This window comes from Paroedura picta, chromosome 2 (assembly GCF_049243985.1).
Source record: "Paroedura picta isolate Pp20150507F chromosome 2, Ppicta_v3.0, whole genome shotgun sequence".
Lineage (NCBI taxonomy): Eukaryota > Metazoa > Chordata > Lepidosauria > Squamata > Gekkonidae > Paroedura > Paroedura picta.
In genome coordinates, this window is record NC_135370.1 from 134,768,658 (window position 1) to 134,790,966 (window position 22,309).

Sequence of the window (22,309 nt, forward strand, 5' to 3'; positions counted from 1 at the left end):
AAGAATTGGCTACAGAGGATGTTATCCTTTAATCTCTTCACAGATCTTACAAAACGTTTGCAAACCATTTGGGGTTAGGCCCATATATAGACAGGTCACACTATGTACATAATTTTTTACTGTCACTCTGTGATGACTATTGGAGCTTTACTAGAGGTCAGTAATCCAGTCTATTAATGAAACTATGTAAACTGTAATCACTGATTTGGTTACTTTGGATTGGAGTCAAAATCTTTGTATGTTTTGTAACTAACATCCTTACCAACAGTTTCAATTTATACAGAAAATTACAGGTAAGACATTTGTGCTGCAAATAACCCTTCTAAGTCCATTGATATTTGTGGACCTTAAAGGATGTAGGACTGTGCTACTAAATCTTGCAGTGATAATGGCAGCTGGATCTGGGAGTGGATGGGATGAGAAAACCATTGATCACCCAACAATTTGCCCCTGGCCTTAACTCAGCAAACATGAATCCAAACCTGGTAATTGTAAGTACAGATTTTCATTTTTTAAATTGTTTCTTGTATGTAAGAAACTTTATTGTACAATTTTACACAGCTTTTAAGTTGTAAAATGGTTAAAATTGTGTACAAAATATGCTCATTTTTAGAAAAAATGTATATACTAATAGCAACAACACTGGGGGAAGCAAACAATTATTCAATTCAGTGTGCAAATGTTTTATAAAAATAGAAACACTAGCTCTACAGGTAGCATTTCCTGATAAATTATTTAAATAGCATATCTACACAACAGAAGATTAACTATTCCAACAGTAATGAAAAAATAATTTATACAAATACAGGGAATGGTATACAAGATGACATAAAAACAAATTAACACAATATTAGAAATTGTTCTTAGCATTGCTTCAATGCCTTTTTTAAAAACTGGGAGCATGAGTCTCTGCAAAAACAATTTTAACTATGTACAGCTTGCAATCTTTCCCCCACCCCTTAATACTACAGTAGCTTTTAATTTTGTTAGATATCTAAACTGTGCCTGATTCAAAGGTTTTTTTCCTTTTCTCAGCCTTACAAAAATAATGAGGTAATATTTGTACATAAAAGTTTTCACCTTTGACATTCTTTTTCTTTTTCGCAGCAAGATGAAGCTCAACAATATAATTATGCTGCCCCATTGAGCAGAAGCAGCCTTTGAATAATGTCCCCAAAATTCCATCTAAGAGGCCTTTCTACTTCTGTAACTGTACACTGGTTTCAAGGTCTAGAATAGGAGTAGTCAAACTGCGGCCTTCCAGATGTCCATGGACTACAATTCCCATGAGCCCCTGCCAGCATTTGTGGAGGGCCACAGTTTGACTACCCCTGGTCTAGAAAGTTAAATGCCATTGGCTCTGCCACTTCCGTCAGACAGCCTGTCAAATCAGGACTTTTGATACAAATGACCACTGCAAAGGCACTATATAGTGTTATCACAAAGGTGACAGGCAACAATCCACTGAGAACATCTCTTGTGCAAATCCTGTTACAAATGAGTAAGAGTGTATATTGACAGTGGACTGAGGCCTGTGTTCATTAAAAGTGACCCAATCTCCTCTATAACAAAAGAAAGACCAGGATAGTCAACACTTACACTTTCCTTTCGTGCTTTGGCAGTGCAGCATCAAAGCAGTATACTTTGCCAGCTGTCTTGTAGGGAAATGGGGGAGGGGAGAGACAGACACTAAGAATAAAATATAAATCCAACCCCATCTTGCTGCTTTTTTCGATGCTCCACATTGATTATGGGAAAACTGTTCTTTGCAACTAAAATATCTTCACACTTTACTGTCTAGATCTACTACAGAACAATAAATAACCTGTATTTACAATCTTACAGTCATGGAGATGTGTAGCAAAATGGTTATGTGGATAGTCCTGATGCAGTTTCCTGTTTTATTAATAGTCCTTCAGTTATTAATAACAGACAGGATTGGTAAAAAATAAATATTTTACATTTTCTTTATCTACAGCCCTTCTCCTACAAAAATTATTTTAAAAAACATTTAAAAAATCCAAACTCGCATTGCATTTTGTAGATTTTTTTGTATTTAATTGTGTTTTGTCATTTTTGTGCCTTTGTAACCATAATAAAAGAACATAGTTCCTTGAAGTCCAGCATAAGTGCTAAGCTGAGATGAAGATGCTCTTTGGCACCTCAAATGTTCTTGCTACATCTGCACTAGCAACCTCTGGTATCAAACCCATGGTTGTAGGTTATCATGCAGCAGCACATGTAAACTTGCTTTCTCCCAGAGTCTCTACAAATCTCTTTTTCCACAAAGCTGGTGCAATCTGGTGTACCAATTTGTTCCACCTCTTATCTCACAATGGAATTTTTGAAACTTGTTTTGTGCTGCACGAAGCTAACCAGTTGGCATAGCTAGTTTTCCTATATAATGAAGCAAAGTTTTTCCATATTAGCTGAAGCAGATTTGGCCGTCACTCGTATGCACACTTTCGTGGGAGTAAGTTCCACTTAATGCAGTGGGATGTGCATCTGAGCAAACATGCGCAAAATAAGGCTGTTTGACAGAAAAGTAACAGTTCTTCCAATTGGTCTGGTTGTAAACCCCAGGGAAGCAGAGTTTGGTATCTTACAACTGCCTTCTTCCCACCCACTTTCCCCACAAGTTGAAGCATAATTCATTTTAAGTAGTCCATGGCACATCATAAAGATGATCTCATCACAAAAGTGCTCCTCCATTGGACCTCCAGTTACAGAGAGGCAATGACAATGAATGCCCAGCTATGCAGGTGCCTTTCCTACAGAAGTGACTCTTCATCTCCAGATGTGAAGAATGTTCTTATTCATGAAAGACATTGCTTTTCTTCTGTGCCAACAAAGGTCAGATCTGAAGTGTACTTTGCAGTTTTCTCTCTCAAAAGCATTATCTTGAGGCAGGTCATGTATTTTGAGTCTCTAGTTTATGAAGGCAGAAGAAAGTAAAGAGCAGACAAAATTGTCCCAGGGTTTGCAGAAACGAAATAATATTTCAGAAGGTGCAATACCGGCATTTCAGAAATAATCTCTGCATCAATTATGATCAGGGATCTGTAAGAAGGGAAAACAGCGAATAGTTACTCTTTTATCAATTAGTCGCTAAGCAGTTACAATTAGTGGGTCATCTTCTCATCAGGTCCTTGAGTTTCTGTTTGCTGCATTGAAGCTTAACAGCATTTTTCTGACAAAAGGGTGAATTCAAGAGACTCTATGCAGATGTTGGTGATTTGTTCTTTTTAAAGCAACCTTTCCCCCACCAGCATCGGTATAACTTGGAAGTGTAATATATAGAAACAGGCTTAGTATGTCTGCATGCAAACAATTCAAAATATAGGAGGAAATTCACCAGGCTGAGCTATTAATGGTCATTTCCTGTGTGGTTCTCTACAGGAAATGTGTGTGTACCAAAAACTAAAGAGCTGTGAAGTTTATGATTTTATAAAATTAAAATTATGACAATGTTTATATATTAATTTATTATTTTCTGTAAGAGACAGTTGCCATAAGAGTTACTTTGATGCATTTCAGTCAAGGAAACAGTACTAAAGGAAAATTAATTCTTACCTCTACATTCATATTTAAGATCTGAAAAGAACACCATTTCTTGGGAGAAGACAAATAACCCTAACCGACCACCAGCATAGGTTTTGTCATAGATTGGACCTGAATCTGCCATGATCTTCTTCCCTTCGTACATTAATACTCTGCAAATAAAGAGCAAAAGTAACTCATCTTGGCCTGCAGAACTTTCAAAATTCTTCCAGAATTCTTCCAAAATTAACAAAAAACAAAGCTACATGTTGCTTACCTAATGTAGCCAGTCTTTGGTCTGTGACTGAGACGCCATCTGTAGGCAGTGAAATCTTTCCAGCCTATGTGACGAGGGTCATGCCACAGAGTCCGTACCTGAAAAACAAAAATATTACTGAATTACTCATTCTGTGATTATGGCTGGTACAACTTCTTGAGAATTACAGCATACTTAGAAGCCACTTCAGAAATGACCAAAGGAAGCCTTGCAGTTCCTGTTCATATTCTTTTCCACCTCATTTACATTGACTGTATGCCCAGTGGAAAGATGTCCAGACCTACACTATGGAGACATTTTGCGCATTCCTTATTGAGGAAGATGCATAAGATTGATTTATGCAGGACAAAGGAACAGAAGTCACCTGTGCTTCTTGGTAGCCCACTTTTCATGTCTGATATTGACATAATGATACTGTCCTTTGGTTGTAACAGAATTCCCAGACCTGATTCACACACCATGTGTTTTATTGACAAATGTAACACGTCCAACATGCAACTATAATTTAGAAGGCATAACTGACGGATAAAGAAATATCTTCTGATTATTACTCAAGAAATTTCCCCTGTACCTAAATCAATGGGGGGAAAGCTAATCAGACAAATGACCTCTTACCTGTCCAGCTGTGTTCCCAGTGTGCCACAGTGCATTACGGAGGTGTTCTCCAGGACCAGTAGTGGAGTTGACCACTTTGATGGAAAGGCCAGAATATCCTTGGGCTTTGGTTGGTGAATCAAGCCAGTAAGACTGTGTGACCTGCTTCCACATAACTACATAAAAGCGACTACTGGACTGATAGCCAAACACAAAGCCAGCATAGTCGTCATCCCTTTCTGTATTAATGAAGAATGTGCCACTGAAGTCAACAGCATTAAATTCATCAAACCCTAGGCAGAAAGAAGGAAATAAGATTGTTAGCAGGCAATTATTTGATTCTGCTCTCAAAGTAATATGTATCTTCTTGTTCTTATGAAGAAATGCTCACCAACTGCAAGTCCAGGATCACAGTTGACAGTCTGAACCAGTTCCTTGCCTTGGTGACGAACAACCCAGTTGGGATCATTTTGGGAGGTTCCCTTAGGATCCAAGGGAACCATCTGAAATCGACGAAAGTCTGTCTCACTGATGTCAACATTCTCGGGGCAGATGTCATCAATGTCTAGCACATTATCTTTGTCAAAGTCATCTTTGCATGCATCTCCACGTCCATCCCCTGTTGTAGAAAGAAAAGGAAATGCAAGGTGTGGTGATAGTCACATAAAAAGTGAACACTAGTTGTATCTGCAAATCTACCATATATTTCAGATCTGATGTAGTCTGATCATTAGTAATTTCCAAGACTTAATGGTGTGATGAAGCTACTACTGATTAAATTCAATAGTCTTCTATACATTGAATTAACTGCTAACATACTAATTTCCTTATAGCATCATTTTTACTTAGAACCTTTCTATCCTGTCTCATCAGAGTCCTGCTCATGGCAGCTTACAATTAAATCAGTATTAACCCCCAAGTCATTAAAAACAAGCCATTAGACGTAAACAGCATAAAACTTCCATATCTTAATATTTTCTCTGCCTTTCTAATTCTAGTTTACTGCCCTCACTCCAACACTCTATTAACAGTTCAGCATGCTCAAGGGGCTCATTGGGAGAGGACTTCCTTATAGCCTCTGTGAGAAGAGCAGATCCATGTGTGCCTACAGTCCCCCGCCCAGGAAGTGAGAAAGCATGGAAGTTTTGTGTGTACACAGCAGCTCACTAATTCAGGGTGAAAGGATATATTTGCTGGATAAGAAAATGCTGCAACCACAAAACAGACAGCATACTTACTGGATTTCTAAGGATTAGATACACCACATGTCCAGATAAATGCTAATAAACCCTTTCATGAACTATGACAACTGGACCGTGGAGTGTTTATCTTACCATCTGAGTCAAGTTGATCTGGATTGGCAACCAGTCTGCAGTTATCTTTATCATCAGGGATTCCATCATTATCATCATCATGGTCACAAGCATCACCTTTCCCATCTTTATCATGGTCAGCTTGGTTGGCATTGGGCACATAAGGACAATTATCTAGATTATTTTGATGGCCATCTTCATCAATATCCTGGTTGCTATCACATTTATCACCTATGCGGTCAGAGTCAGCATCCGTCTGGAAGAGAAACAGAAGAAGCTGTTAGAGTAAGCATTTCAGAGGGTACTGACTATAGAAATAAGCACCATCTTGAAAGAGACTGATGCAGCTTTACACATAGATAAGACCCTATTTGGCCCAATGCAGTCACCATTTGTGGGCACGTAAATTGTAATGGTAACATGTAATCCCTCATTTCAATATAATTGATAGGTCTTTGTGGGTAGTGCTTTGTATGTGCATGGAACTATTTTCCCCACTGGAATAAAAGGATAGGCCCATAAACACAGATATTCCAATTTTACATCAACTGGCATTCTGGATTTAGCACCAGAATGCAAACATGTTTAAAAATCATGGACAGAAGCAGTGAACTCATATGGTATTAATGGCCAAATGCACTGGAACCTGTTTTGGCATATTTAATGATACTTTAGAACAAAGTGGCACCTTAAAAACTAACAAAATTAAATTCTGGGTATATATAATCTTTGATATATACTGGACTCAAACTCTGTCCTATTAGTGCAGACCAACATGGCTACCCACCTGCATCTATCTTAATTAAAGACACTACCTAAGTATCTGAGAAACCACCTCTACCTACGTCCCCCAAAGAGCATTGCACTCCACCAGCACCCTGGCCCCAGGGAAGCTCATCTGTCAATGACTAGAGCTAGGATTTTCTTGGTTTTGGCCCCCACCTGGTGGAATAAGCTCCCAAATGACATCAGGGCCTTGCAGGGCCTGCAAAAAGGAGCTCTTCCACCAGGCTTTTGGTGTAACCTGCCCTGAACTGAAGGGGAGAGTGATATATAAAAATAATAAATAAATACAAAATATTAATCAAGACCAAGTCTAGTATTAGGCCCTTGAATAAACAGTGTCATTTCTGAGATTTTTCTTGGCATGTGTTTGCACAAAAATTCTTTGCCAGAGTCAATCTCTGTTAATTTACTCTTTATCCATGGAGATAAAATATATCACATTTCATGCACTTCGTACCTTGTAGGTACAAATACTGTATCTTGGTTTCACCTCTCTGTTTTAAAGTGTTAACAGCTTGAAATCCTCTTTAACGGCTTACTAGTCATGATACAGAGCCTCTTGTGGCGCAGAGTGGTAAGGCAGCCTTCTGAAAGCTTTGCCCATGAGGCTGGGAGTTCAATCCCAGCAGCCGGCTCAAGGTTGACTCAGCCTTCCATCCTTCCGAGGTCGGTAAAATGAGTACCCAGCTTGCTGGGGGGTAAACGGTAATGACTGGGGAAGGCACTGGCAAACCACCCCGTATTGAGTCTGCCAAGAAAACGCTAGAGGGCGTCACCCCAAGGGTCAGACATGACTCGGTGCTTGCACAGGGGATACCTTTACCTTTACCTTTTAGTCATGATACAATAGTACAGCAGAGACTGTTATATTGTGTTATAATAGTACAGCAGAGACAGTGCAATATTGTAGGTCTACGGAATTCCATTAGAATTGCTATGGGCTGATTTACAATTTACATGCACTTTTATATTAGGCTGATGACTGACTTAAGCATGACCTTAAGATGTATAGATGCAGACGGATGCTAGAGACCCAAATTATCAGTTCTTGTGTTATTGCAAATTTGGCGAAAGGCTCAATAAGAAGATGTATTATAGCTTACAGTAAGTCTCATAACAATTTCAAAATTGGAATATTTGGAGTTCATTAGCACTGTAGGTTGTATGCTGTTCTTGGGGAGGAAGCCTGCTTTTCATTACAAAAAGAACATTAAAAAAAAGCCACAGTGCCTTGATAATATGAATTTTACCTAACAGTGCCCACAGGGTAACATACAGGACAAATCTAGATACCAGTAAATTACTGCAATTTTGCTGGGACTATTCAAGCATTCAAGGTATGCCCCTGAAGCTATTAATCCTACTGTCTTGTATATAACAGGACTATACAAGTTTTACTCACTGCTGGCTTAAAACTAACAAATTAAGTTGGAGTTAGATTTTCCCTTCTAGAACTATTAATCTGTTAAAGATTGCTTATAGATATATTTAATGCTCAGATATATTTTTGAGCCCTTAGTTGGCTATGCTCCTTTCCCTATAACTGGACACAGAGGGTTGCAGGGGGGGATGAGTTATCATGTTCTTGTGAGCTTCCTTGTGGTGTGCCGCAGGAGGCGGTGCTCTCCTCCACTCTCTTTAATGTCTTTAATGTCTTTATGAACCCTCTGGCCCAACTGGTCCGGAGTTTTGGGCTGGGTTATCATCAATATGCTGATGACACCCAGCTCTATCTCCTCATGGATGGCCGCCCGGACTCCCCCCCCCCCCGGAACCATTCACCAGATGTCTGGAAGCAGTGGCTGGATGGCCTGAGCAGAGTCACGTGAAACTCAACTCCTCCAAGACAGAGGTCCTATTGCTGGGTGGGAAGAGGGCAGATCAGGAAGCATGGTGCAAAATGTGGCTGCTAGGATCCTCACAGGAACACCTTGGAGGGACCATATTCAGCATGTGCTGAGGCAACTGCATTGGTTGCCGGTTGAGGCCTGGATCCGGTTTAAAGTTTTGTTTTTGACTTTTAAGGTCCTTCATCGTCTGGGTTCCACATATCTGAGAGACTGCTTATCGCCCTATGTGCCCTGCAGGGCTTTGTGCTCTGCGGGTACCAATTTGTTGATCGTTCCTGGCCCCAGAGAATGAGGGCCAGGGCCTTTTGGGTCCTGGCCCCTACCTGGTGGAATGAGCTCCCAGAGGAGCTGCAGCTCCTGGGAGATCTTTCAGCATTCCACAGGGCCTGTAAAATGGAGCTCTTCCACCAGGTTTACAGTTGAGGCCAGAGCTAGAGGAAGAGCAGATGCCCCCCCCCCCAGGAAGATCTGATCTCATGCTGGTTCCAACATGGACATAACTAGTTGTCGTACCCTCTGGCACCCTGGCTGGCAACCCTTCCATGGTGGGAGGGCTAATATTTACCGTTATCTCGTTGTGCTGTGTGTTTTTAAATTTTATAATAGAGATTTTAATGGGATTAATTCAGATTGTTATGGTATTTTACCACTGTAACCTGCCACAAGCCAGCTTCCCAGGAGTGGCAGGTAATAAATTAAATAACGACAAAAGCAACTTCAGTAACAGAGAGGGAGAAAAATCCTGTTTCTTCTACTCAGCCAAAAGAGGGGAGATAGACATTTTGTTCTGCTCTAATCTTTGTCCTTTAAGTATCTCATGTGTGCACTGATGTGAGAACTTCCTTACCTCAGGACATCTTGTAGCACTGATATCACTTTCTAGCAAATACAGTGTCCACTATGTTTTGGTTTAAGGCTGACATGTTCATGGGTTATAAATGATGTTAGATTTTAACATAGATCTCTTTTCTCAGTTTAGCTATATGTGTAGCTTGCCAACATGACTTAACTCCACAGTCAAAATGAACTGTATATTCGAAACTGTAATATGTTCATAGATGCAGGTATGATTTTCCTGTTATCATAATATACTGCATCTAACACTACATATGGGAATGTGTAATGAACTCATATCACACTAATTAATTTGTTCTGAATGCTCAGCTACTTGGCCCCAACAATTTTTATTATTTTCAGTGACCAGCAGAGCATGAGATGTATTCTGCCCTGTTTGCCACTTGACATGTATTGCAAAGAAGCATGGATGTACAAGTGCTGTTGGCAGAGTTTTTAGGAGCTGACCTGATCTGGATTGTGTTCCATAGGACAGTTGTCACACTGATCTCCAACACCATCCAAGTCTGAATCTTTCTGATCCACGTTGTACACATACTGACAGTTGTCTCTCTCATTAAGAATGCCTGCAATGTAAAGAATTTTGAGGACTTAAGGAACATACACATTTTCCCTTCATTGATTTCAATAGGCTTAGAAGCATATACCTCTGTACATTGTTTAGAGTCCAGTCCTAAGCAATTATAGTATGAAAGTGAACAAATAAACGAAACAAACAGCTAGTTCTTAGATTATGATAAATGTTCCTTTTCAGGATAAACAACCATATTGTAATTTGCACTATATTTTGTAGCATCACAATTTTTCATTGATGATCAACATCTAACAAAGACTAGTGTTCAAATATAACAAATTCAGACTTCTCCCATATGGACTAAATAATGAACTGAATAGCAGAAGCAGCCCTAATGTGAGGCAAAGCAAGCCAGTGGTTAATTCAGCTGGCAAATTTTGGACATCATTAAGAATAACATTGGGTGAGTCGTGGGATCTCCTGTACAAACATCTCAGGGTAGTCTTCATTTAGAATTGTTTTATTATAAATTTGAAAAATAATTGTGACAGTATAGATCCCATTCATTTTAATGGGACTTGTGTAGGAGAACCTTCTGGCTATCACTAATACTCATTATTACAATGGAGGAATGAAATTTAATTTCAGACATCAAAATGTCTTCAAACAGTTCTGGGTACAAATTATATTATACTTAGGCCTTCTCTAGCCTACAACCACTAGAGAAGTAGTTGTGGGCATATCAAGAGATAGAATATTAAACCTATTATGTGGACATAACTGCTAATACGTCTATAATGGGGGAGGAAAAAACATAAGGAAAACATACCATCTCCATCAATATCAACAGCACAGGCATCTCCTTCTCCATTGTTATCAGTGTCTATCTGATCTGGGTTGTGATTGTAGGGGCAGTTATCACAGCGATCACCAACTTCGTCCCTATCGTAGTCATACTGTTGTGGGTTGTAAATGAATGGGCAATTGTCCTGGAAGAACATTTGAAAAGCCCCATTAAAAACATGCATGTACCTGTGACACATGAACTCTTAAATATCTAAGTAGCTTGTGGCATAGATTTACTACGGGGAAAAAAAGGTAAGGACAATAGGTAGACAGACCAAGCTAAAACATCCCTCTGCTTGCAGAAGGAAGAAAAGAAAGAAAACTTCCACCCAAATTTGGTACAGTATTTTTCATTCCTGAGTTTTGCTAATCAGCTACCAAACATGCGTAATGGCCATAAAATCATTAAAAGGTCATGAATGTTTTTATTACACTTACTCTGTCATCTGGAATGTTGTCATTATCATCATCGTCATCACAGGCGTCACCAATTCCATCCTTATCATAGTCCTCCTGTCCAGAATTGGGAAGGTTGGGGCAATTGTCCTATGGAAAAAGCAATATAATTACTTCCAATCCAAGCACAATCGTGTTTTCTCCCCAAAGGTGCTTTTAAGCATAAAACAGCACCGAGCCATATTTTGGTGCCACCATTTCATGAATTTCTTTTAGCCATCAATATTACTAAGAATGCATGCTTTTAATTCAAAAAGAAATAGAAATGGTCATTTGCCCCTGCTAAGACATGTGCAACTGCAAGGAACAGATATTTGGAGCATAATCTCCATAGAATTGGGTGTATGTAACCCACTGAATGGGTTTAAGCAAGCCTAACTCTGTGTTATAGAGACACTGCAATCTGAAGACTGGAAAATTTACCAATTATTGCAACCATGGTCCAGTAGCAGTGGCTGTGCTGACGACACTGGACTTCTTATAATAAGCCCTTGATCCTAACTTTGTTCCTAGAAGGATACAGTTTCCTAAATTTGAAGACTATATTAATTTATTTAATGGCTATGTTAGAACATGGGAAAATATGTTTACCTTATTGCAGTGGTATGTAGCATTGGCAATGCAGGGAAGGTTCTCATTTGGCCACCCATCTAAATCTGGGTCTTCTCCACAGATAATACCATTGCCAGCATAGCCTGGCTTACATTCACAGCGATGCATGGGGTCACTGAAGTGGCCAAGGTAAATGCACTTTGCATTCTTATTACAGTCATGTGTACCATCAGTGCATGGGTTTCTTGGTTTGCAGACCTATAGAGTGCAAGCACAGAAGAAAATTATACTTGTATTTGCAAGAATGTGACCTATGTTAAAAAGAATGCAGTAGACATTCATGCATAAATCATAGCTAATTATGGGTTTTCACCCAAAGTAGTTATCAGGGGAACTAGATGTAGGGTTGGATCCAGTTTTTAAATTCAGTCTTACCCAATTCCTTTCCATGCTATAACCCCCATTTCACAACACTTTTGTACATGTAGAATTCTTAGTGTAGCCTTTTCAAACCATGAAAGAGGATGTCTCTTCCCTTTTTCACCAGCAGAAAGGCTGGCTGGCTTCAATTCATATATTTGTTCATAAATCGGTGCTTACTGACTTCATTTACAAGCAGTAACATCTGAATAGCACATTCCTGTTTGACAAATCTACTATGCCATTGCTTTAAAGATTTTTTACTTCTAAATTCATTTTAAATTACACACAGCCAAGTGTGAACTTAAGACAGGCCAAGAGCCAACAGCACTTGCCCTTGAAGGACAACTTCCTCTCATTTCGTGCTAGTTAAGAACTGCCTCAGAGGCCTCTGTGCCCCCACCTTCAGAGGTGAGATGGGCAGCAATCGAAGACACTCCATTGCAGTGATGATACCTTGCTTAGGGAATATCCTATCCCTTGAAGCTTGCCTGGTGCCTATGCTGTTCTCTTTTAGTTGCAAGGCCCGGACTTCTCTGTTCAACCAGACTTTTAATTAAGGGGTCTTTTAATGCTATAGTTCATTGTTTTTCACTGGAAAAGTACCGTTAAGCTGCTAAATGCTCTATGTTTTTAAAGTTACATTTTAATTAACAACTTTTAATGTTTTTCTTTTATTATATTTTATTTTGTGAGCAGCCTGGGGTATATTCCCTGTACAGGCAACATAAAAAATAGCTAAGTAATTATTAGTTGGGATCATAAAAAGTGTCTTCTTGTAGAACAGAGTTCAAGTCCAATGGCACCTTTAAGACCAACAAAGCTGTATACAAGATATAAGCTTTTATGAATCAGTTCAATATATCTGAAGAAGTGTACATGCACACAAAAGCTTACACCTTAAATAAAACTTTGCTGGTCATAACGATGCCACAGGCTTTTACTTTGTTCTGCTGCTTCAGACACAACTACCCACCTGACTCTATCTCTGTAGCTATGTATTTCACAGAATAATCAAAGGAACAAATATAACCATGTGAACCCAAGATTTTGGTGCTAAATAATGTCTATCCTAATAGAAAAGTAGTTATATTTAGAATTTGTTTTTTTCTGTCATAGGTAAGTACTTATTCTATAGCATTAGCATGTTAGGTTTTGTAAACAGGATTTTTAAAACATTTTGGTAGTACCTGCTTGTTTGCTATGGCGTGCTCCACACCTCGACCAAAGGGCTGAGTTCCAGTGAAACGTGATGGGCAAGGCAGGCAATTGTATCCTGGCTCAGTGTTTTCACACCTGTGTACTCCACCAATGACAAAGCAGGCATCAGGGACCTCTTGACACTAAAGTACAAAAGAGTGACAGAGAAGGTAAAAGGTTAGTTGCAGGCTGATTTGTATATGTTTGGAATATTTTGGCCTTTAATTTTTTAGCCTCCTGTATACTCAAGATTCAATTCTTCTTACCTCATCAATATCTTTGCATTGAACCCCATTTCCATGGTAACCTGCAGGGCAGGCACCACATTTCCAGGAACCGTCTGGGAAACTGGTACATTTTGCTCCCGCAAAGCAAGGGTTAGACAGGCACCCATCTGAAAAAAAAGATAAAGGTATGAGTCCAAAATGAGCTCAAACTGTTGTCTTCACACAGAATAACCGTGGCAAGCTAAGTAGACTAATCTAACAAATACTCATAGAACTATTCACTGACGAATACCTTCAAGTCTAATCTGAATTTTCCTATACAAAGTCCTCTGGTAGAACTGGCCATCTTCTGTCTTGCACAAGCAAGAAATAGGAACACTGAAAATCCTTCAGGTAAGAGAGCACCCTATCTCTATTGTCCTCCCAGTTCCTTGTAGTGCAGTTGGCTGGGTAGAGCTCCCAAACAGTGTTTTATGTTCCATGGTGAACAGTAATTACTCACCAATTGGGCAATCTTGCTTGTTGCAGATTTGCGTGTCTACAGGATCACCAATACAATCTTTCCCTCCAAACTGTGGTTCAGGATTGTTGCAGAGACGACTACGCTTCTGAATGCCCCCTCCACACGTAACTGCACAGGCATCCCACAGTGACCATGGTCCCCACTTTCCATTGACTAAAGAAAAAGAACAAACATTGGAAACATAAATATCCAGGCATGGTCACCAGTGCCACTGATTATTTGTGGTTTCTTACCAGGGGGGGTCAACATGATTGCAGTAATCTGATGATTAATATGACAAAAATCTCTGAGGATTCACCTGAATATGTTGCACAACAGTCTCAGTTGTTACCATAAAACTTACTTGGGCAAGGATCTTTCTGGCAAGATTGGGTTTCTCTTGCCTCTCCTTCACATTGTCTACCTCCCATCTGAGGAAGTGGAGAGTTGCAGAGGCGGATTCTAGTGATCAAACCAGATCCACAAGTAACAGAGCAAGAAGACCAGGGCGACCAATGACTCCAGCGACCATCCTGTTTGACTGTAAACACATGAACCTATTATGAACTACGAAGAATCAAGCTTCTCTGTTTAGTAGCCTTAGGTCTGTCATTAGACTAGGGATAGTTGGGGAGGGGGGGGACTAATGACAATTCTATTCTAACATGCTATGATCATAGATGGACAGTAAGTTAACATATCAGATACTAAGTATTAAAATCACTACATTTTATTTTGTGCATTTCAAAGCTAGCAATAATTTGTACAATATGCTTCCTGTTGCATTTAGTCGTTAACTGTCAACTCCTCCCACTAGAAATAAATGCTTTTACACTGGTGTTAGTTTATGAGCCAATTATACCCTGCTTTTCACTACCTGAAGGAGTCTCAAAGTGACTTACAATCTCGCCTTCCCTTCCTCTCCCCACAACAGACAACCTGTGAAGTAGGTGGGGCTGAGAGAACTCTGAAAGAACTCTGTGAGGACAACTCTAATAGAACTGTGACTAAGGTCACTCAACCCAAGGTGACCCAGTGGCTGCATGAGGAAGAGTAGGAATTAAACCTGGTTATCCAGATTAGAGGCCACCGCTCTTAACCATGACACCAAGCTGACTATGCTAATTCATTCATGAGAATCTGAACTTTTGAACACAGCAACACAAAGTCCGAACAATCAGATGAAACTATTTTCCATGCAACTTATCGAAATGCTTACATCTCTTATCACATTCCTGCATATTGCAGGTACGAGTTTGTATGGAAGAGCCTTCACAGCGATGGTTGAGACTATCACAAGAGCGACCTCTCTGCTGAATGCCATTGCCACAGGTGACAGAGCAGGTAGTCCATTCAGACCATGGAGACCAAATGTCCTCTGGAGGGTCACTGGCTGTAAAGGGAAGCATTTTCATATTTGAATGAGATAAGAATTTGGGCAGTGAAAAAGCTCACTTTTCCAACTGCAAATCACGAATTAACTTTTCTTTTGTGGATGGGTAGAATGAGAGATGAAATACTGCCACACTCTTGAGTCTTTATATCATGGAATAAAAATAAAATTGTACTCTTAAATAAGATAAAAACTTCTAATGCAATCAGCCAACTTTTTTTTACTAATTGGCTGTGTAACATTTAACCTTGTATAGATTAGCACTAAGAGCCTCTTGTGGCGCAGAGTGGTAAGGCAGCCGTCTGAAAGCTTTGCCCATAAGGCTGGGAGTTCAATCCCAGCAGCCGGCTCAAGGTTGACTCAGCCTTCCATCCTTCCGAGGTCGGTAAAATGAGTACCCAGCTTGCTGGGGGGTAAACGGTCATGACTGGGGAAGGCACTGGCAAACCACCCCGTATTGAGTCTGCCATGAAAACGCTAGAGGGCGTCACCCCAAGGGTCAGACATGACTCGGTGCTTGCACAGGGGATACCTTTACCTTTACCTTTAGATTAGCACTGCAGTCCTAAACAGAAGTACACCCTTCTACATCTAGTAAAGTAAATAGGCATAACTCATGGGAACTAGAATGTCAGTTAGGCTATGACAGAGTTAACTGGGGTTTTGTACTATAAGCCATTATGCTTTGTATAGTATGTTCACTAGAACCACCACCTCCAAGAATACATGTGTAAGACTGTACCTACCATCAGAAATGTCCTCATTTCATGTTTTTACTGGACATGGTTAAAGGCATGTATGAAAGCACTGCTTTCATGTATGCAGTGCCAACTTCTGGGGGCAATTTACAAAATACTGTCTACTCGCAGAATGGCAGTATGATTCTTTCAGAAAAGCTTAAGACTGTCCCTCATAGTCTCTTCAAGACTAATTATGTGACTTCAGCCATATTTTAGAACACAGTTTCTAGATATGCAATGGAATAGTAGCACTGATTCAATCACAGGTGGAAATGTTAAGAAGCTTTAGTCACGTACGCCAGCATCGTGGGCAGCATTCTCCATCAGGAACAGTGGCATTGGAACAAGGAATGATAGGGCAAGACACTTTATGGCAGATGACAACAGAGTTCTAAAAGAAAAGGAGGACATTTATAATTCAAAGCATAAAATAATTACTCTTTCACCCCAGAAGGGTTTTGCTACAATCCATTTACCAGAAAAGTCACTTAAGAATGGATTTGGAGCCCAACAAGATATTACATGCTTTTTTTTAAATGTAAAAAAACAGGAGATTGTGAGCTGGAGCAGAACTTTGTGTGCAGTTTATCCCCTGCACTTTCTCATACAAAATCTCCCTCAGCAGATTGGGAGCTTTGGGAAGTGATTTTGAGTGAGGAAAACAATGGGTGCAGACAGCATTATGCATGCCTGCTGCCCTTGTGATTCTGACTGTAGTTCCCCCACAAAACAACTGTTGGGATAGCATTATAAACAACAAACAGTATACAGTTTCTACCATGGATCTCAGCAACATCTACAGAAGTTAAAGTAAACAGAAAAATGGTAATTGTGTCATTTACAGTCATGATTTTTTCAGTGTTTCCTTTGTTACTATCAACCAAATGGCATCTGCCAAAAGTGTTAATCAAATCTCACTGAATAGCTGTCTAGAAATCTGTTTGGTAGTCTGAGTTTCAATGATTATGTGTCCAAAGATAAAATGCATTTAACAGAGTTGGCTCAGACTCCAACAAGCCATGTTTTACTTCAATGTGGCTTTCATCTTAATCCAGAAGCTGCACTATATGAGAATAGTAACATTTTTAAAGTTTACTTTTGCCAGTTTTCTTTCTTAAGGAATAGGTAAGAGAGTGTGCTTTTGTAGATTTTAGAGGAAAACATAATCACCCATACAAAAGGTGCCAGCAATACACAGAAAATCGCACTATGGTTAGTTAAATCCATGTCAAATGAAAATTAATTCCTACAGCTCATTACCATCTTCTAATTTCTGAAGGATCGGAATAGTAAAATAAAAGCAAATTTGATAGGTTTCTAGAAGGATAGCCATGTTTATTTATGCCTGTAGCAATGGCACAATCTTATGGCACCTGAAACATACAGAGTCTCCCAATGTATGCTTACATAAATAGCAACAACAAGAAGACTCAACTAAAGAGAAGAAATATTGGCGACTAGAAGATGATTGATTTATTGTACAGGCACACCATGCCTACTTCTATTGTATGGCCAACATTTCTGTATGTATGTTTATTTAATATCTTTATATTCAACTTTGCCCCCTTCCAAGAGAATCACAAAAGAATCTCATGTAAGTGCTTGATTATGACAGAAAATCAGACGTTTCAATATTTCATAGTTACCTGGCAAGTACAGGTAGTGCATGAATCTGTGGCCCACTCATTTGTGTTTTGGTACACAACTTTATTATGGATACATGCTCCAGGACTAATCTGAAAAGGACTGCTGCCAACTTCATTGTTTATAATCTAAAAGAGAGGAGGAAAAAAAAAGAATACTTCTAACTAGACATAAAACAGCTCTTTAAAGATCAGTCTGAATGAGGTTGATAAAGCAAAATTCAATTACGTTTAACTTGGAAGTCAGTCCTATTGATTTTGGAGGGGTAGTTTCCAAGTAAAGGCACCTAGTATATTAATCACAGGGCCAGTAAATATGTGAACCATTCTCCATTCAGTTCCTCCCATGAAGATCACATATAGAGAATCCCCAGGGTGAATTCTCATAAACATTGCCTGCAGCAGAGTTGTGCTTAATAAGAGCTAAATAAAAGAGGTAGTTGCTGGAATATGAAAACTGAATTTGAATAACTTGCTTCAAACTGGTTTCTTCATGTGCATCCTTTAAAAAGCGCTGAAAACTAACTTATTTAAAAAAAACAACCAAGTCATGAATTTGCTTGCCCACCATATTTATGCTAGCTATTTGTGGTACACCAGCAAGCTAGAGAGGTATCCCTGTCTGTCATCCAGGAAGATGACCTTTACTCATCAGGCAGCTAGTTACAAGCCTGCCTTATAACTGGAATAACGTACTTTCATCCCATGTATCAATGAAAACTAAGAGAGCCTCTGTTCTTCTGTTTCAGTACTGTGTATTTAATAGTTACTTACCACTTTGTGAACTGAATCTTGCAGTGTTGTAACCAGTGCACGCAAACTTTGCAATTCTACAAATACATTGCTTAATTCATCACAGGAGAACCCACAGATTGCCTGGATGTCCTTTGTTTTGTGACCGATGTAGTTAGTGCGGATAGCTGGACTGGAGCCATTCATAGGATTGTCCAGCTTAATAACTGTCCTGGCTGTAATAACAAGACGATGTACATGTTTAAGGCAGATGGAGACAAAGTGTATTGTATTGTATTCAATAACTTGGTAAGGCAGCAATTTCTTAATGAATAATGTTTCACTGTATCCTAAATTTGTTCTGGCATTTTCTTACACAGAAAAGAATAATATTTTTAGACTAGTAAATTTAAAGGCACTTTGCAGACTTACAGCTTTCACAGCCCTTGTTCCTTAGGATGGCTTCTACAGTAGTTCCAAACACAAATCGCACATTCTGTAGCACTCCCTGTGGACAAAAGAATTACAGGTGTTAGATATTGATAAGGACTGCTTTGCAAATGAAGTGGCACATATATAAATGAAGCTGCTTTGCAAATAATTGGGCACATTTCTAACCCCAGTTATATTTCTTTGCATTGAGTTCAGCAACAAAGAAACCCATTTTTTCAAATGTTGTGTTCATGCTTCCAATTCCCAAATTAACTACCAATTACTGCTTAGAAGGGTGTATGTCTATTTAGTATTACGCTGATACATATTCAAAAGTCTGAAAACTCTACTTTGTTCTCGGCAGGATTTCCAGGTTGTATACATTCCAGTTTCTTGGATAATTTCAAAATTTATTGAATTCACATGCCTTAAAGAGGTCCATTCAACAGACTGATATAAAACTATATTGGCCAGAATGCTTATTTGCATGAAAATATTTCTCCTGTGCTTTCTCTTCCTCTCAAATACTGAAAAATTAACCAAAATAAAAGTGTCATAAATATCCTAAGCTTGTCTGAACACATACAGTTTTGTACCTGAAGCAATAATAATCAAAATAGTTGCCAACTCCAACCCTACGCCATCTCCTTTTTAAAAAGGGAGAGACAAAAGGCAGGAAAATTACCTTGTAATATTTTGCTTCAACTAGCAATTTCTCTTTGTTTTTAAACAAAATTGGCTCATAAACCTGCTACCAAAAGAAAGAGAACTCACCTGGAAGTTGTCATTAACTCCCCCTTTGGCAATGCGAAGTCTGGCTCTGCTGGCCAGGTCCCTGGTGAAGATGTTCTGAATAGGGATTTCCAGTTCAGCATTCACCATCTTCTCACATCCCACATAGAGTTGGGCCTGATCTTCCTGCACTAAGAGGGTAATATTGTTCCATTGCCAGGTAGGCAGCTCAACATCTTCCACTGACACCAAAGTCTGATTGCCTTCCTTAGGAAAGACGCTCAAGTCCAAGGTTTTTGCCTTGCCATTCAACACAAGCTTAAAGACATAGCCAGAGTTGTCCTTGCGCTCCACAGCCAGCAGGGTGCCTGGACTCTTCTTCATTGGGCGAAGATTAGCCAATAGGATGAAGCCCTTTTCGGCTTGGACAGAGTCAAGAATGTCTTGGAATTTGTGGTCCGGAACAGCTGGGATACGGTTAGCATCTTCAATGCGGTAGGCAGGGCTGGAGGTATCAGATCCCTTTGCCAGATGTATCCCTCCTGCCTTCCGTACAGCTCCCTTGCGAGAAAAGCCAACGAGCTCAAATAGATCAAATACACTGTTATCATCTCCTCCAGATTCTGCCAAGAAAATAAGAGAATTCAGATTGGATAGTATTGGCTGGGACAGAATGAACGGCTGCTACAACTGGAATTAAGATATACTTTTTGACAAGAACTTCTCTGAAGTTAATTTCACCTGCCCATACTTAAGGTTCAAGGAAAAGAAAAGGGATACATGACACTGGTGTCTAGGAATACTCCTCACCTTCCCTGCCCTCGTAAAAGGCTCTGACTGAGGCAAACCACAGGGCAAGTCAAGGAAAGGCTTCAGGAGATTCTGCCAAAAGCTGGAATGCCATGAAGCCAGGTCAGCTACAACAACTCCAAAGGACTGAACTTTGGCCACTAAAAAGCATAGATTTTTGTGATGGGAGACCTACTCGGAGCTATGAGAAGATGGCCACACTGGCATGGCCCATAAGGCAGCCTCAGGAAAGTGCACACCCCCAGGGGCACAATAATTTCAGCTAAGGATTTGTACAGTCCCATTATACAGAAGCTGTGCAGCAAGGGCGTGCATCTTTGAGGGTGACAGTTGCACAGCAGGAGAGCCCAGTGGCTCTCCTCTCAGAACTCAGCATAGAACACACTGTGAATAACAAGCTTGCACTTCAAGCTAATAAGGAAGAGTGAGTCTGAACATGTGCAGAGGGCACTGCGTCTCCCCAAGGACCACGCAAGATTAGAGGGCAGCCCTTTCAGACTCTGGCATCCCTGGCAACTCTCTTAGAAATGAGTATATGCTTGCTCCCCCCTCCCCACTCTGTCTAGAGACCCCCAAATCTTCCCACTGAGAACAGACAGCATGCAGAAGGAAAACGGCACACACACCCAATGCCTCCAAACCACTTGTGGTCAGCCCACAGGACCCACAGCAGCCTCAAGAATTAGCTGGGGGGGGGAAGGGATGGCATCCAAGAGCCCACCCACCGGGCCAAGCACAGCTGAGAAAGGCAAAGGGTGGGTGGGGGGTGTCTGGCATTTTTGCCAACCCCAATGGCCCGTGGTGCTGGAGCTAGGGCTCTTATTCGATAAAACTTCCTATTCAACTGACCCTGCTACCAGTACCTCCCCCACCCAAGGGCATGCCACCAATACCCTACCGGTCCCCACGCCTCTTTACCTGGAATTCGGTTTGTTGCGCACACTCCGAGCATCAGAAGAAGAAAGAGGACACCGGATCTCTCCATGGCAGAGCTCTCGCCAAAACCCTTGAAACAAGAAAGGGAGACCTCAGCCTCTCACTGGAAGGGCTTTGAGTGCTAGCCGGCAGCGACAGGCAGCAGCTGGACTAAAATAAAGCTAGGTGACAGGAGAGGGACGGCCAGGCGGGAGACCAACCGATCAAGGCACAGGAAAAGAGCAGAAAAGAAGGGGAGAGGGAACCCGAGGCTAGGAAGACGGCTAGTTTCAAGTCCAGCATTACCGCAGAGACCAAGAAGATTCCCCCAGGTGTAAGCTTTCCAGAGTCAGATAACAAGAAGAGGTCTTTCTGCGGCTGAGAAGGGCCAGCGTTCACTTTCTGACCCAGCAATACCTCCAAGTTAGAGGCAGAAAGCTGTTCCTTCAGCACTTACCTTTGGAGAAGGAGGCGAGGGATCCCAAATAGCCCGCGGACAGCAAGTATTTCCCCAAGGAAGACGTCGCTCGCGGCCGTTCCCCCTGTCACGTTCGTGGCCCCGAAACTTGGTTGAATTTAGCGCCCCAGTTGCGTCGACCCCGGGAGAAGAACGCGGTCCTGAACACCCCGTGGGACCCTCTGCCGGCCGTCGAGCGAAACGGGCGGGCTCAGCAGCCTGCAGCTCCCGCAGGTCCTCCTTGGCTCCCAGCCGCTGGCCGCTTGGACTGGAGAGGTGGCCGCAGCCTCGCTCGCCTTTAAGGGGTCGCCCGCATTCCTGAGATCTCTGCGAGCCAATCAGCGGCCGCCGGGCGGGAAGCGGGCTGGTGTTTATCCAGTTACCTCACAACAAGACAGAAGCACACATCCCCGCCCCCTCCCAAAATGCCGAAGGACCGGGGGGAGAGGGGGGGGGGCTGAGAAGGAAGGAAGGTCGGAGACCGTCGGGACAGTTTGCCGCCCACGGGTCTCTCCGGGCTGAG

At 40.9% G+C, this 22,309-nt stretch overlaps 2 protein-coding genes across 2 annotated transcripts in view; one reads left to right on the plus strand and one right to left on the minus strand.

Annotated features, from left to right (window-relative positions):
- Window positions 1–500, plus strand: part of FSIP1 (fibrous sheath interacting protein 1) — a 100,526-nt gene extending 100,026 nt beyond the window's left edge. The window contains exon 16 of the transcript XR_013228444.1: window positions 384–500. The gene's annotated coding sequence lies outside the window, so the exon portion shown is untranslated. The remainder of the gene's footprint in view (window positions 1–383) is intronic.
- Window positions 501–517: 17 nt separating this feature from the next.
- On the minus strand, window positions 518–22,069 carry THBS1 (thrombospondin 1). The gene is made up of 22 exons (XM_077322930.1): window positions 21,787–22,069; window positions 21,333–21,420; window positions 19,647–20,227; window positions 18,873–18,948; window positions 18,483–18,676; window positions 17,712–17,837; window positions 16,363–16,456; window positions 15,152–15,325; window positions 14,297–14,473; window positions 13,933–14,106; window positions 13,470–13,597; window positions 13,194–13,346; window positions 11,623–11,841; window positions 11,014–11,121; window positions 10,559–10,718; window positions 9,663–9,781; window positions 5,746–5,980; window positions 4,803–5,030; window positions 4,433–4,704; window positions 3,818–3,915; window positions 3,574–3,713; window positions 518–3,060 (listed from the first exon to the last, which is right to left on the minus strand). The coding sequence occupies exons 2-22, from the start codon at window positions 21,397–21,399 to the stop codon at window positions 3,053–3,055; spliced, it is 3,531 nt and encodes a 1,176-aa protein (XP_077179045.1). The 5' UTR covers window positions 21,400–21,420; window positions 21,787–22,069; the 3' UTR covers window positions 518–3,052.
- Window positions 22,070–22,309: the final 240 nt, after the last annotated feature.